Genomic DNA, 16,087 nt, shown 5'->3' with positions numbered 1-16,087 from the left:
AACCGGCACTTTGTTTCACTTCCTACTTTTCACATAAACTGCATGAACAGTTTTTAGCTTCTAGTAAGCAACTATTATAAGAAAAAGAAACTGGTAATTCAAGGTATGATTGACAATTTCCTGTCTAGAATATTACATTCTTCCTTGAGATGGCAACCAGTTCTTGAAGTTTAATTGATTACTTTCATAAAAGTACTTTTTTTATCAGATCTACATTTGAAATTGTGAATATTCTTGAATGTGAGACATTCTAACAAAATATGTTTGATGATAGTTTGGTGCTAGATTAGCTCTTAAGATTCGCTTCCTTTACTCTTCATTGCATTTCCATACCTGGAAACATATCCAGTCAAAAAACAGAAAACAAAATTGAGAAACTGATCTGATCTTGTGCAGTTCATGCAAATGTGTTAAGTTTATCTGGAAACACCTCTGAATATCTGCTTGGCTATCAGTTATTTACAATGTTCACTGTGTGATGAATTCAAGACTGAACAATATTAAAATAACTTGGCAATCTAATTACATTCAAGTGTATGCTGTGAGGCACAGTTAACATCTATAAAAGTATCCAGAAAAGCACATTATTCTGAAGCTCTTCAAGCTTCAATAATCTAATGCTGTATGAAATGACAACATTCCTGCACATTAGTTTTTAACTGCCTTCTAATGGAGCAAAGACTGACATACCCAAGAATCAGCTTTTCTATTTCCATCCCCTAAGCATTATTATTCTCTGCTTTTACGATAAAACAAGCTATATTTTCTGCCTTTTATAGGCACAAAAACAGTCCGCAATCACTATTCTGTGAAGAAAAGTATATAGGCCTGGATTAGTTAGCTGCATTGTACAATGACAAACTTGAACATAAAAACTGGTACAGACTGACTTCCGGCTGACTTCGCAGCGGTATCGGACATGAGGAGCAGGTCTCTGTGCTCCCACACCGACTTCTTGTTGGAGGCTCCAAAAGGGGCTAAAGCTACCCTGTAGGGGTGGTGAAGAAAAGAGGGGCACCCTGTAATTTGGGGAGAGTAGCAACTCTTCTTCTGGACTCTGGGCTTCTTCCCTCTCCCTCGATGAAGAGGCAGCCATCATGGCTGCCACGAAGCTGGGATAGTCGAGGCAACAAAGTAATGTGCAGGAGCGGTGCAGATTAACAGTGATTGGAGCTGGGGAAGAAGATTCCTTTTTATTTAGACCCTAACCTTAAAGAAAAAAAAAAGAGGAAAATCCAGGAAAAGAGACTCTTAGAACTATTTTTTAAAGCAGCAAACTACAGTTGAGAGAAAAATCCTAGACCCGAAAGAAAGGAACTAAGAGGAGAAAAGCGAAAAACCTTTTAAAACAGAAAATCTGGATTTTTAAATTAGGTAGGTGTTGTTTTGAAAAGTCATAACAACTCTGGACTACCTACTTGAATAATGGACTTTGTTCCCAAAAAATGAACTAAATTTGGATTAATTATATTTATAAGACTTGAAACAATGCTGAAACTTAAGCTGAGGGCGCCATCTACTGGTGAATGGAATATACCAGACCCCTACAAGTTTAAAAGAAACTTTTTGATGAGAGAAATAACATAGATCTGGAGGATTGTGGTGACACCTACTGTTTTATAACTAGTTACTTTATGATTACTGGAGATCCTATTAAGAGAATAAGGAAGACTTTTAAGTAAAGCAAAGTGATTTTTGACTTGTGGAAGCTTCCTGGACTACTTAAATGGAATTGATTAACAATAGTCCTTGATGTAAAGGGCTATGATTACTGAACTTTCTGAGGAGTAACATTGGACTAGAATATATTGCTTTTGGATTTGAGTAAGAGTGGGACTTATTAAATTAAGAGAAGATGCTTCATCAGGGGAAAGGAGTGAGATTTCAAGAGAAATGGAATGGATGTTTCAAAGCATTAGGAGCACTATGGAAAAGAATCATAGAGAGATAAAGTACCTAATGCAAGGCATACATGGGAAAATAGAAAATATACTACAACTGATGATGAACGAAGAACAAAGAGTCCAGGAAAGAGAGGAGATAGCAGAAAGAATGGAAGAAAAGACAGAACGGACAAATCAGCAAACAAAACCAAAAGATGGGAAGGAGATGATGATAAAGTTAATAATGACTATTGAAATAAACTAAGGGGAAAGCACTGTCAAGCCTCACAGCACGCTCGACAACGCTACTGCGCGATGACAGCATCTAAGGACATACATACATACATACATACATACATACATACATGGTGACGGTGGCACTGGGTGCAGGCGGTCGTGTGCGGGGTGAGGGGTGGCGGTATCGTGTGCAGCGGGTGTAGGGCATTTCCTAAACAACGCTACGAGAGTACGTTCCAGAACGCACTGATGAGCCACCGCGTTATGAAGAAGGGTGTGGTGGTAATCAACAGGGGCGTGGTATTAAAGGAGGTAATGAACGGGTGGGCTATATAAATGCCCATTTCCAGAGAACCATAGCGCCGATTTCGTTCGTCTTTGCGAATCACAGCGTGTATCTGGAAGCCGACGTGAATAAACCAGCGTACTGTAAAGAGCTGAACTGTGTTTACTGCGTTTTGATTGCGTCTTGCCCGGAACTACTGAGAAGCACTTTAAGAGATTTAAAAATGGAATCAGATAACTGGGAAGATACTTTTGAAAGGGAGATAGGGGTGTGGGTGGATATTCTGGAGATCTGGCAGTTAAGGAGGATAGAGATGGGAGAAATATTCAGTCTGAATGGTGAAGATACAGATGTTGATAGAGATAAAGATCCAAGACAGGAATATGGGAGGCAAGCCAAAAAACGAATAAGAATTGAAGTATTAAAATGGGCAAGAGACAATGGATAGAAATTATTATAGATTATTTTCTTCTTTTTTTCCTAATATAATGATGGCCTGATTATAAATTTATAGAGGAAGAAATAAGAATACACACCTTTGTGTATTAGAATTAGTAATAGTGACGTGATTTAGGGGGAATATTAGCAGATATAATTTTTCCCCTTCCTTTTTATATAATAGAAGTAACAATTTGATGGGAAAGACTAGAGGGTGAAAGATGGTATTACTATGTACGTTTATAACACTATTGGCATTAAAATGGAATATTGTAATATTGAATAATTACCTTAAAAAACCATGTATATAAATTCTAGGATTATATAAATTTGATTAATACAATAGTTATTATGATTATCATTATTGATGTTTGTATCAAAATGAATTATACCCAGGGGCCACACTGTTCATGTATTGATATTGATGTATATTTAAAAATAAAAATTTATTTTTAAAAAACTGGTACAGACCATCTGAGATATTCTTTATAATGTTTATTAAAATTACATAAATATACACAAAATAAATACAAACTAAGAAAAAAGGGGTAAAGTGTAAAGAAAAGGGAAAAATATAAAAAGATATTCCCTTCATCAAAACAAGTGCAATTTCAATAACTTATCACCTTTTCTGTACTACAACAAAAAATATTCCCATATCTCATTGCTTATCTATAAACAAAATTTAAAGCCTTTTCATTTAGTCCTAATCAGCAAAATCCATTGTTATGAGAAAATAACAATGTATATATTTTAACATTAATCAAATAAACCAGTTTCATATTTCTTTCCTTTTAACACAATTCTTTATCACTTTTTCTGAAAATATAACAAAAAATAGGTTGTTCCCATAATTTTATCTCTTATCTATAAATACATATTTAAAAATCAATTTGTCATTGAGTCCTGTTCAAGGAAAATCCATTAAGAGCTAAGTCAACTTTATATTCCTTCCCTTTTTTTAAAAAACATACAATCTCTACCATAATATTTTGATTATTGTGAGGATTAAACTGGAAAAGGAATAGTACAAACTTGCATTAGTATAAATCCCACAATAAATAGTTACACAGATACAGTTAAAATATAACATGTTTCTGAACTATGCTAAATAGCAGCAAGCAGTAATGAATCTGCTGTTGTTCAATGACATCTTAAAAAAAGACCATTGTTATTTTCTTGTTTAAGTATATTTTCCTTTTTTTGTATTGCCAACAGATAATGGCACTTGGACACAATTATGGTTGGTCTCTGATTACCATGAGCATGGCTCTCTGTTTGATTACCTCAACCGATATACTGTTACTATTGAAGGGATGATTAAATTGGCTCTGTCTGCTGCCAGTGGTTTGGCACATCTGCACATGGAAATTGTGGGGACTCAAGGTAAGGGGTACTAATGTACATTTGATAATGAACAGCTGGAAATTAGACAAACTTCTGTTATTATTGATAGACATTAGTTGAAAAAGAGAATAAATTATTTTGATATAAAAGAATTAGCAACAATGTCAGCAACAATGATAATTTATTAAATTTGTGTTCTGCCCAACTCTCAATGACTCCGGATGATTCAATTTTTTTTAAAAATGGCAATAAAATCAATAAAAAATGCCAAGCAAAACAGACTAGAACATGAGTGTCAAACTTGCGGTGTCAAGTTGTGACATTTATTCCCTTTCATGGAGCTGGGGTGGGCGTGGCCTGCATATGGGCCCCCAGTTTGACACCCCTGGACTAGGAGGAATGAAGGAAGCGATCTCATTCTCACTTGCTAAAGGCCTGGGTGAAGAGCCAGGTCTTCATAGCTCCTCAAAATAACAGCAGAACGGAGGCCAGCTGGCTCTCAGGGAAAAAGCATTCCAAAGAGTAGAGTTCGCTACAAAGAAGATGCACTTCCAGGGTCCCAATTGGTCATATTGTTTAATGAAAGGAACCTGCATTATGCCAACCTTGCTGGATTGAATTAGCCTATAGGTTAATATTGAGAAGATTTAGAAATCTGATATTGTTTATTTAAGAGGAAGAGATGTATAGAATATATGGGCTAGAGATTCTGTTTAATGAACTGATGTTAAGCATAGTTTCTCTTATTCAAAGTAATGAGGAATTGTACTTTAAAATAATCAGGATTAATGTGCTAAGGAAGGATATAAATGAGAATAGATAATTCTTGTTCTTCATCCTACATTTTAAATGGGGATTTAACAAGATAGAAATAGTATATATGAACTGTACTATTGTCTTAATCTAGGAGGAGTTGGCAGTAGAAGACCCATTCAACTTACATTGTTGAAGTCGGACAAAAGATCTTGCTTTCTTTCCCTTCAGGATAAATGACAATTTCTAGATCTCGGATGAACATTATCATGACTTAGCCAAGGTTTTTACATGGGACTCTTTTTTTGTTTTTTCTTGATCGAAGTGTATAAACAGAACTCATTCTCTCATCCTTTGTTAGGAAAACCTGGGATTGCACATCGTGACTTGAAATCCAAAAATATATTAGTGAAGAAGAATGGGACTTGTGCCATTGCAGACCTTGGTCTAGCTGTCCGCCATGATTCTGCTACTGATACAATTGATATTGCCCCTAATCAGAGAGTTGGAACAAAACGGTGAGTAATTATACCTGAGCTGACAGGGGTGGGTATATAAAGATACAGCTGGTAATTTTAAATGCTTCCTTTCTCTGTAGCCTGTTGGTTGCTTCATTTTTAGAATTGTATTTTCTTAGCCATTAGCTGTTAACTCTAATTAGTTTTTTCCACGTGCATCATTAGGATTGGGTATTTGTGAATCAATTAGAGCATTAAATTACTTCTGAAATTTAAAGAGTTTCCCAATAAGATACTTTACAGCATAAAATATTCTTTAACAAAATCATGTGCATTAGAAACGTAATTAACGTTTCTATAAACCTGAGCAGTTCATTAAATGGTGAATTGTAGAAGGAGAATAATAATCTTTAATGATAGCTGAACACATATTAATTAGGAAACTGCCTTTTATCTATATGAACTATATACTTAAAATTTGCATTGTGTTTTAATATGTTCTTCTTTCAAATCAGACAAATCACTTGACAAACGAGGAAGTTTTGTAGAATGATTGCTTATGTTTCTATTCCTGCTTCACCTTTCCTGCCAAGAAAACCTTTACAGTGCTGCTATCTAGCAAGACAAAATTATCATTCTTTTTAGCTTGATTTTGTTGGTAAACATTTTAAAAATATGTTAACAGAAAGTCAAATAATATAAAACATTCTAAAATATAATAGGCTTCCTCAAAGTTGTTGAATGAATTTTTGTTCTTATTCGTAATAGTAGACAATAGATGCATGATTTTCTGTATAAGTGGCATAAGTGAAGCATATGTGTCTCAAATAGTTGCCATTAATCTGATTGTTCTTTTGCTACAGTTATATGGCCCCTGAGGTTCTTGATGAAACAATAAACATGAAGCATTTTGATTCATTTAAGTGTGCAGATATCTATGCCCTTGGCCTGGTTTACTGGGAAATTGCGCGCAGGTGCAACTCAGGAGGTAATAGATCTCTCTCTCTCTCTCTCTCCCTCCCTCCCTCTCTGTCTCCCCCTCCCTCCCATAAAAGTTAAAGAGTTTTCTATTGGCTTCAGATTTTCCAATTCAATACATTTTAATGCAAAGCAAATAAAGTTGCTGACTCAAAATCTGACTTTCTTTCCACTCATTTAGCATTGTAGTAGGACTTTTCTTTAATATGTTCAAATGATAGTCATTGGTTCAGACCACAAAGCTACAGTTCAGGATTAACATTAAATGGTATTTTCTTGTTCTCTTTGGTATATTAATTAACAGAGGTGGTATGTCATAAAATATTAAAAAAAACATTCCTCCTTAATCTGAATGACTGCAGAATGTGTTCCAAAGTAAGGTAATTTTTTTTACTATATTTTTATTAACCAGTTATCAGGATTACAATTCATTTTTGTCATCAATTGAAAAACAATATTGTTTATTAAATGGAAATAAGCAGGAAGCAGAAAATAATCATAGTTACAGTCTATGCTTATTAAAAGTATTATTTAAATTTACATAAATGGAAAAGAGGAAGGACAAAAGATAAGTAAGAAACATAAATTTTCCAGACTCAAAATTTTCCACTTCTGGAAAGTCTGCTAAAAGTGCATTGTATCTGCATATTACTGTTTCAACATCTCAATAAAACTACATATGGCAAAGTTTTTAAATGTCTATGCATGTATTGGTCAGATCTCATTAAAATAAGTTAAATTTAAATTTATAACATGAAATAGTATAATTGAAATGCTTACCCAGACTGTAGATATTTAAATGAATATGCTAATTGGAATTATACTCATTTGTATAAGAAAAACTCACATTTAATGCTATATAGCAAAAAAAGAACACATTCAAAGTTAAATTAGACAAAAAGAAGGTCCATGACAAAGAAGACAAGCCTTATAGAGTTTAAAAAATGAATTGGATGTAATGAAGAAAGATTTTGCAGTCAGACAGCTTCTAAATCAAATAAATTGAACTGAATTAGGCAACAAAAGACAACTTAAATATAATGAATCAAAAAGTACTCTTTTCCATGGTTGAGTTTTTAAATTGCCACACTTTAAAATAAGATAAAATAATTATTCTGCCACAGACTAATAACACAACTCTTTAATCTCGGGGATAAAACTAATAATTTTGATTAAAAAGAAAGGATTAAAATATAATTGAAATGTTAAAAAGCTAACTCAGATAACAGTGTTATTAGTACTCTGTAAAAAAGTATTGAAATCAGAATTTTGAAATAACAAAGGAAGTAGTTGTAGGAATAATCTTGCTAGAGCAAGTTCCTGTTTTTAAAAACTGTCTTTTTATATTATACAAATTAGGTATTTTTTAAAAACATCCGTAGATAAGAAATAGTAAATTTAAGAGCATTTTTAAAAATCTTGTTTGTTTACTTTTTATGCCATTCCAATCACCAATGTAATTCTAAGTGGTGTATATAATAAAATAGGCAATTAATCTCTCATTGAAGATTTTTGTGCAAGATACAACTGTGTAGTAGTTGTTAAGTATATGTCTTCTTTATTCAGGAAAATCACTGGTTCCCAAATACAGAAGGTGAAATGAACATAAACATGTTTTGAATTTGTGTTTAAAAGGAGGGAAAGAGATTTTGGTCATTGTTATCATGATATGTAATATTGGAAAATCGTTTGGAAAAAGTGATGAAATAGTTTGGAAAAAGCTGTGGTAAAATCTAAAATGATTCTAATAATTTCATTGCAAGAAATCTAAGAAAAATAGTTTCATATGGATTGGATAGTATATTCTGTATATTGGGCAAGCCCTTAATTACCAAAACTGAAAGATTAATATATTACTTCTAGGTTTAACTTGGCCATTATTTATAATCTCCTTAGGAGAAAAAATATTTGTAATGCACTGTTAGAGTTAAGAATACAATAGTGGATAATAATTTTCTTGTTTTTTCTAGGATCATCAAGAGTATTTTTCATGTAATATTTGCTGAATATATATAACTCCTTTTTTCTTATTTTCTATATTGTTTTCTATTTTGTTAATAAAAATATTAAAGAAGCAGGCTACAGACTTTTCCTGCGCACATATTGTTGTTATATAATTATCATTTATTATTATTGAAAACCAATTTGCACACAATATCAGATATCAGCTTCACTGCTAAGTTCCATGTTGTATGATACTTCCTGCTCCTTTTGCAGGCTGTTCATCCTATATCATTAATGCTATTGTGCCTATGTAAAAGATACTTTCATAAGAAATAATAGCTTGTTTCTCTTTTTTCCTTTTAGGTATTCATGAAGAATATCAGCTCCCATACTATGACCTTGTGCCCTCTGACCCGTCCATTGAAGAAATGCGAAAAGTGGTATGTGAACAGAAACTACGACCGAACATTCCCAACTGGTGGCAGAGTTATGAGGTACAGTTGATCTTGAAAACTAAAAAGCATGCCATAAAGCATAATTCTTAATATAGTATTTGTCATATTAGCTAGACGGGCAAGGAAAGCTTCAGCAAACTGTTGGCATGAAATCTTGGTAGCAATTGGATAAAGAACCCCAGTTATCAACTCATCCTCTCTTTTTAATATTTTGTACTGAAGAATTTTATTCTGGCTTATTGAATAAGGTCTGTGCAATCTATAGGTTAATACACACATACAAAAAAGAATTTTCTATGAAATATATTAGAATTCTGGCTTTGATTGTAATTCTACGCAGTCAGTTAAAACTGGACTAGGTCAGTGATGCCTAATGTTTTACGTCACCGCGTGCCAGCCTGCGTGCCGGAAATGGCACGGAAAACCATCCCACCTGGACCATGTGGCCCCGCTGGCCTTGGCGTGCGCAGGAGCTCCGATACCTGAAAAAGCGGCAGTCCATCGCGCATGCACAAGCCGGCTCCTGAACGTCCAGTTTCTGGCATGGACATGCACCAGACGAACAGCTGGCCATCACGCTTGTGCGCAATGTGAACCCGGACATTCAGGTGCCGGCTTGCGCATGCATGACGGAACACTGCTCTTCCGGGTTTTGCCACACGTGTGATGGTGCGTGTGTGTGCACAGGAATGCGGAAGAGGAGTCAGTGAGGCCTTACATTCCTCGCGGGATGGTCCTGGGTGCCATTTCTGGCACACGTTCCCATAGGTTTACCAACACGGGACTAGGTTATACATTGCACTAAGCTAAGATTTGCATAATTGTGGCACTTTGAATAACACACATTATATTCACACATCACACATTTCAAGCCAAATCAAGCAGGACCACATTATAGCCAAACATGGTATTTAAACACAACCATTTTTTCAAATTTTCTTTACTTGTTTGAAGAAAGATAAAAATGAATAGTTTATATGCAAAAGACAAAACTCAAGTGGAGATTTCGGCTTCAAAGTATTAAAAAGTTGGATTGGCTCTGCCTTGGTTTTCATATAATACAAAGCAAAAAAACCTCCAAATTATAGCATAGTGATTGATTAGTATGGAATATTTAACAAACCATAGTTTTTAAAAACAACTTGAGTTCTGTGGAAATGCAGTTAGTGACAAAGAATTGTCTTTTTCATGATTGTGAAAGACAAATCTTTGCTTCTTTTAGGAGGCAATTGGCAAAAACTGAATTTTATTTTGACTAGATTTTTTTTAAAAAATCCTAATAAGAAAATATGATGCCACTGCAGTTTTAAATGCATACTAATAAAAAAGAATAAGCACAAAGCAGCATCACAAGCATAAAAGCAGCCTATTCTTCATGGATTTAAAAAAAATGGATTCGATCTGTTGAAAAGAGATTTCTCCTGATGCCATTCTCCCCATGTTTCCAGGCTTTGCGAATTATGGGAAAAATGATGCGAGAGTGCTGGTATGCCAATGGAGCAGCACGGCTAACAGCTTTACGCATCAAGAAAACTCTTTCTCAACTCAGTATCCAGGAAGATGTGAAAATTTAGACTGCAAGCACCATCTTGAGGAAAGTGCACAAAAAGCTGCCATGCGAGAATTGATGTGGTGAAGAAGGCCTACCTCGTCTTTGTATTCAGCCTGCTGCTATCAACTGAACAGCTTGGCCTGCAGGTGGCCAGGTGAGGAGGATCGACATTAGAGACTTCACTCATTTCCTCATTCAAGAGTGAAACGCATCTTTTTTGAATTTCCTCTCGAGAGCGTTCTGAGGGGCTTGTATAGGAGAATGTCAGTCACAATATAACCTTGTTTCTCTTATGGAAATCCCTGTAAATTTGAGTTATGTGCTGATTAGGGAAAGCCTTATGGCTTGGGAGAAGATGATACTTTCTTGTGGATTAAAAAGTGTGGCAAGGGGAAGGTTTTGAGGACTGACATGTACACACAGGCACCTTGTGTGCACTTTGTCTGGCCAGATAGTGGCCCTTTTCTAGCTCAGTAGATCCTAAGCCAGAACTACAGCGTGTGCATGTGCAAAGGTGTGCATCCCTTTGCCCTGTAGGTGTGTATTGTGTCTGCTTGTGCTCCTGTGCATGTTGAAAATGTAGAGTGTCCTTTTGTGAAGTGCAGGTGCTAATTCCCTATTTCTCACTAGCTGATAATTAGCTGTCTTCTCACTAGGAAGGAGTAGGGTTCTGCCCTGGTAAATAGTAGACTTTTGGGGGGCACCGTACAAATGGTTTCACTGCCATTCTACCCCTCTCTTTTTTTAAAGCAGGGAAAATACTTTGATTGTGCGTGTTTGTTTTTTAGTTTAAAATTCTCCCATAATGGGTAGCAATGATTACCTAGCAAGCAGAAAGAATTGTGGAAGAATTGGGTATCTGCTGAAATTGGTGCTTTCCTAGTTAAAGAAAGACAAACAAAATTGACCATATAGGATCATTGCCCTTTCATTTCTCAAGGTACCTTTGGCAGAACAACTCTGGTGTTTTACATTTCTCTGCCGAATGAAATGGCTATGGAGAAATATGCACTCAGAGACTTCCTAGCAACATTTGTCCTTTCAAGGAACAATGACTGCAAAATAAAGCGTGTGTGTGTGTGTGTGTGTACGTACGTTTATGTGTATATAGATAGATAAATATAATATGATCTCCCTTATTCTGGAAGCTACTTTGTGTCACTTGGGCGTGGGGTGGGGTGGGGTAGGGAAGGATTGGGAATGGATTAACTGCATGCATTTTGTTTGAATTAAATGATCAGGGCATAGTAGAACTGATTAGGCTGTCACATCTTTTTGTGGGGGGGGCGGGGGGGGACAGCCTGAGATTGTATTGTGATGCAAATAATGCATTAGAAACTCCATTATGTGTAGGTTGGGTGTTTGAGAGAAACTCCTGAAGCCATAACTTTTAACTGGAGTGGTTTGATTAATTTTTTTAATTCTTATTTTAATGGAGGGGCTGGATTTTAACTTTTTTTACTATTGTTTATAAAATAGATAATTACCTCTCATTTGTTTATAAAGAAATCACTGCAAAAAAGAGAAAAAAACTGAGAAATGCACACAGCTCAATTTTACACTGGAACTGTTTCTATATAAACCATGAGCCCTTGACTACTAAGAGGAGGAGTTATCCCTTCTTGGACAGGGGATTTTATAAGAATATAAAGCATTCTGTATTTGTTGTTTGTCAGAATAGGCATGTGTTCGTCTTTCCTTCTCTCTCCCTTAACCTTTATTGTGTCTTTGATTGTATTATATACATTGCAGAGTTGCATTGTGTATTGGAGTCAATTTGACATCTTCATTTAGGTCTGTAACAAGTTGTAGCTTCCTTTAATGCTGTGTTTTGAAAATCTCAGGCGCTTTTGTTTGTAGGCATTTGTGGGATTTGTGCTTCTGATTGTAAAACTTGCCTTTTTCTATTATTTTGGTCTGATCATTTCTGAGCCAGAGACCACCACAAATCTCTAGCAAAGGGACACCATTTACTAAAATCTTCCTTGCATTTCTGATCTAAAGTAAAAGGCACCTTGAAATTTATGTTAATCATATATTTTCATAAATAAGAAATGGCATCTATGATTGCTGGAGTTGGAATTGAGAACAATGTATGACGAAGATTTACACTTGGAGCTCAGGTAATGGAAATGTTCATGTGTATAATTTACTGTCAAATCCACCTCCAATTAAAAAGAGCCATTTGATTTTCATAGATAAGTTGAAGATTTTAAGTGATAGACATGAAATTAACTTCAGGATAAAAAGTGTGTACTTCCCTTAAACATATTTTGTTTCAAAGTATTCCTTAGCGATAAATAATTTTGCCAAAATGTGTGTACTATTTGTATTGCATACTTCTTGATATTTACTCCTAGATCTACGGTTTAGAGGCAGATAAACCTGTTTTGTATATTCAATTTAAATTGGAGTAGAATTCCCCCAATTATGCCTTATGGTAATTTGCTATAAATATTACATCAGTTGCTTCCTTCTCAGAATAAAGCAGTTCTAGTTCTGCATGAAAGGCTATTTATTTAATAGAGCTTGTAATCTGCTCAAATCCCATAAGAAACTGGATTGTATAACATCAAAACAAAAAATCACAACCTATAACAATAGTCAAATTCAAATACTTATCAATAACAAAAAATAACTAGAGAGAGCAGAAATAAAAAGATAAGACAGTCATCCAAGATCAAAAGTGCACTGAAATAAAATAGCTTTAATCTGTTTACATTAGGTGGGGACTGCATGTACTTTTGCGGGGAGAATATTCCCCGAGTTGGAGGATATTGTAAACTTCACAAAGGGAGTCAATTTTCACAGATCCTTTCTTGATGACTAAACCAGTGAACACTGTTATAATATTGCCTGTATGTGTCCCACCATGTGCCATTTAGGGCTCTGTTGGCTAATGGCCAGCACTTTGAATTGGCCCAGAAGTTTACCACCTACCTATGCAGGATCTTTAACATAGGTGTAATTCTGGCTAGATGGGGCTGTCTTGCCAATAATCTTACTGCCACATTTTGTATCAGGTACAGCTTCCAGATTGTCTTCAAAGGCAGCTCATTGTAATACACATTGCAGTAGTCAAGTAGTAGTCAAAGTCTGAGTTATTGAAGACAAGGCATCCTGTTCTATATAGGATTGTAAATAGTTCAAAGCCACCCGACCACAGTTTCCACCAGTTATTTAGGTAGGAATTGTGAATCCATGCAGATCCCAAATTGACAACCACATCCTTCAGGGGGAGATAATGCAGTCCAGAGTGGTCTACTGACCATTATCAACCCTGCCTTGCAGAATTTGATGTTATCTTGCTCCATCCAAACCTCATCGATGCTGGTTCAAAATGTCCGTAGGATTGTGAAGTATAATTGAGCATTGTTTTAGAGTTCATCTGTGGACACAGAGGTGGTTCTGCAGTCCCAGTCTAGCACACAGTGGGAGCAATGGAAGTCCATTGTTGTAGTAAGCGTGGGTGTTATTCTCTGCTGCTGCCCAGGTTTTTTTTTTTTTTCCAGTTTTTGATGGCGCCTTATTTTCAAAGCTGGTGAAGACTTCATAGCACAGGGCTTGCCAGCATGTTCTGTCATTAATTGTGGCTTCTAGTTCCCATGGTTGGGTGTCACAGTGGCATAGGGTTTCATTCACATGTAGAGCTTGCATGGTCAACCTTGAAGTCTCTTCTCAAGCTCTAGTAGAGCAACTGGCAAGGCATACAGCAGTCATCCATGCTGAGGACATATCCCACCCATCTCCAACCACTCATAATTAGGGACTCAGTGCTGGTGGACTCCGCATAATCCAGGACCTCCAGATTGGAGACTGTGTTGCCAAAGAATGCAAAGGGTTGATTGGAGATGTGAAATTTCTCCAGTTTGATGTATCTTTGATGCAGAGTCCAGGACTCACATTTATATAAGAGGAACAGGCTAAACACAGCTCTCTAGACTTTTTGCTTCATGGAGATATGGATGCTGTATTGATTGAGCACTTTAGTACACAGCCGTCCCAGTGCTTGACTATCCATGCTGATCCTGGAGTCGATTTCTTTCTCCAAAAAACCATCACTTAAGATGATGCTTCCAAAGTATTTGAAGCTATTTATCAGCTTAACTTGAGCCAGTAAATTGCCTGTTCCACCAGTTTCATATAGATTTTAAACAACACGGAGCCCTGAGGGATCCCACACTAAAGCTTCATGGATTTAGGTGCATCTCCCACAAGTCATTGACTGACCACACTCTCAGGTAGGAGCAGAACTACTGTAAAATGGTGCCTCAAACTCCCTGTAAGGACCCCATGGTATTCTTGATGGCATTTGTACACTGCTTAGTTCTGATAAAACCAAGAGGGGCTTTGTCCCCTCACCCCATCTGCATCTGAAGGAAGTTTATCTATCAGGAAAGCCAGTGCCATTTTTGTCACAGGTCTGGATCCTGACTGAACAAGGTCCAGATAATCTGCTTCCTCTAGGATCTTCTCTAGCTAATTATCTACTACTTTGCAACACCCGTTCCTAAGAAGGGTAGACTACATATAGGGCAAACTTTTATCAAGCACAGCTGAACCCAGGTTTTTCTTTTTCAGTTACTCCCTTCAAAGCAGGCAGCATCAGCTTCTCTCTCAAAGAATCATAAATAACCTCCCAGATCCGGCTGATCACACCCTAGCCAGCCACCCAAAGGAATACAACATAATGGTGGGTGATCAGACTACAGAGGATTCTGTCTGCTTCCTTGGATTCCACCAGCTCAAAATAATCCAGATCATATCTGGTGGCATCCCAGGCCCCACAATAAGCTCTGCCTTCCTGGCATCCAATCCAGAGAGGACAAGAACCATTTTATTCATAAAGAAGCCCTCAAATTAATCCAGCAAAACTGGACTCTTGAGATTTATTTATTTATTTTGCATTATCATGACAAAGTAAAAATGACCAAAGAATTGCTTTTCCTAAATGGAAAACAGGAACATTTGCCTGATTTCAGACTGTAGGCATCTTCAAAAAAGGGCCCTCAAATTGCACCATTTTAATAAAGCAGAGTTGGGTGGTGTTTTAAGACATTTCTTTGATGTGTCTATATCACTCCAGTGACGTGGTAGTTAGCTACTGCAGTTGGCATCTTTGACTAAGAGGAGCAAATATTCTGTTTAATGTGATAACAATAGCATTAATGTTTCTAACCATTCCTTCATAGTTACTTAAAAGTAAAACTAGTAGGAGATTCCATTACAAATTAAACCAGTAACTGTCATGGTACTTCGAGGTTTTTTTCATGAAATTTAATCCAGTGGCCAAATAACCCAGCTATGGGGTTACAAATAGCAGGATAGAATCCCCATGTTAAATTCCATTTGGGGAACATCAGCCAACTTTATTAAAACAAACACTAAAGAGTCTTGATATGAAATTTCCCAAGAGAAAATTGCATTTGCAATGCCCTTAATCTTTTCCAAAATTTGTATGGTATGACTTACAGTTGGGGGTCACACCGGCTTCAGAATAGATCATTCTTGGTACTATTGTCTCTTCTGTCTTTCTTGTCCCAAAAAATTATTCCTTCTTGACTTTTATATTTGTTTCAGGTTTTATATGTTTTACTAGAGAAAGACTGTAAAATAGCCACTTAGACACTTTATCTCCTCAGTATGCAAATGTAAATAGATGTAATATAGGAAAGAAATCTTTTGTTTTAATATAAGAATGAGGCTGTCAAATTTTTGGTTGTACATTATTAAAAGTTTGTTTTTATTCACATAAA

General features: G+C 36.0%; 1 protein-coding gene across 1 annotated transcript in view; it reads left to right on the top strand.

Moving 5' to 3' along the window:
* Positions 1-16,087, top strand: part of ACVR1B (activin A receptor type 1B) — a 42,765-nt gene extending 26,678 nt beyond the window's left edge. Inside the window, exons 5-9 of the mRNA XM_034412407.3 lie at positions 4,063-4,230; positions 5,306-5,462; positions 6,266-6,390; positions 8,688-8,818; positions 10,228-16,087. Coding sequence (XP_034268298.2) covers positions 4,063-4,230; positions 5,306-5,462; positions 6,266-6,390; positions 8,688-8,818; positions 10,228-10,353 — 707 coding nt within the window. The 3' untranslated portion in view covers positions 10,354-16,087. The remainder of the gene's footprint in view (positions 1-4,062; positions 4,231-5,305; positions 5,463-6,265; positions 6,391-8,687; positions 8,819-10,227) is intronic.

Source organism: Pantherophis guttatus, chromosome 2 (genome assembly GCF_059756535.1).
Source record: "Pantherophis guttatus breed Tessera chromosome 2, ASM5975653v1, whole genome shotgun sequence".
Taxonomy (NCBI): Eukaryota; Metazoa; Chordata; class Lepidosauria; order Squamata; family Colubridae; genus Pantherophis; species Pantherophis guttatus.
The sequence above is the reverse complement of the archived record's forward strand: the minus strand, read 5'-3'. Positions and strand labels throughout refer to the sequence as shown.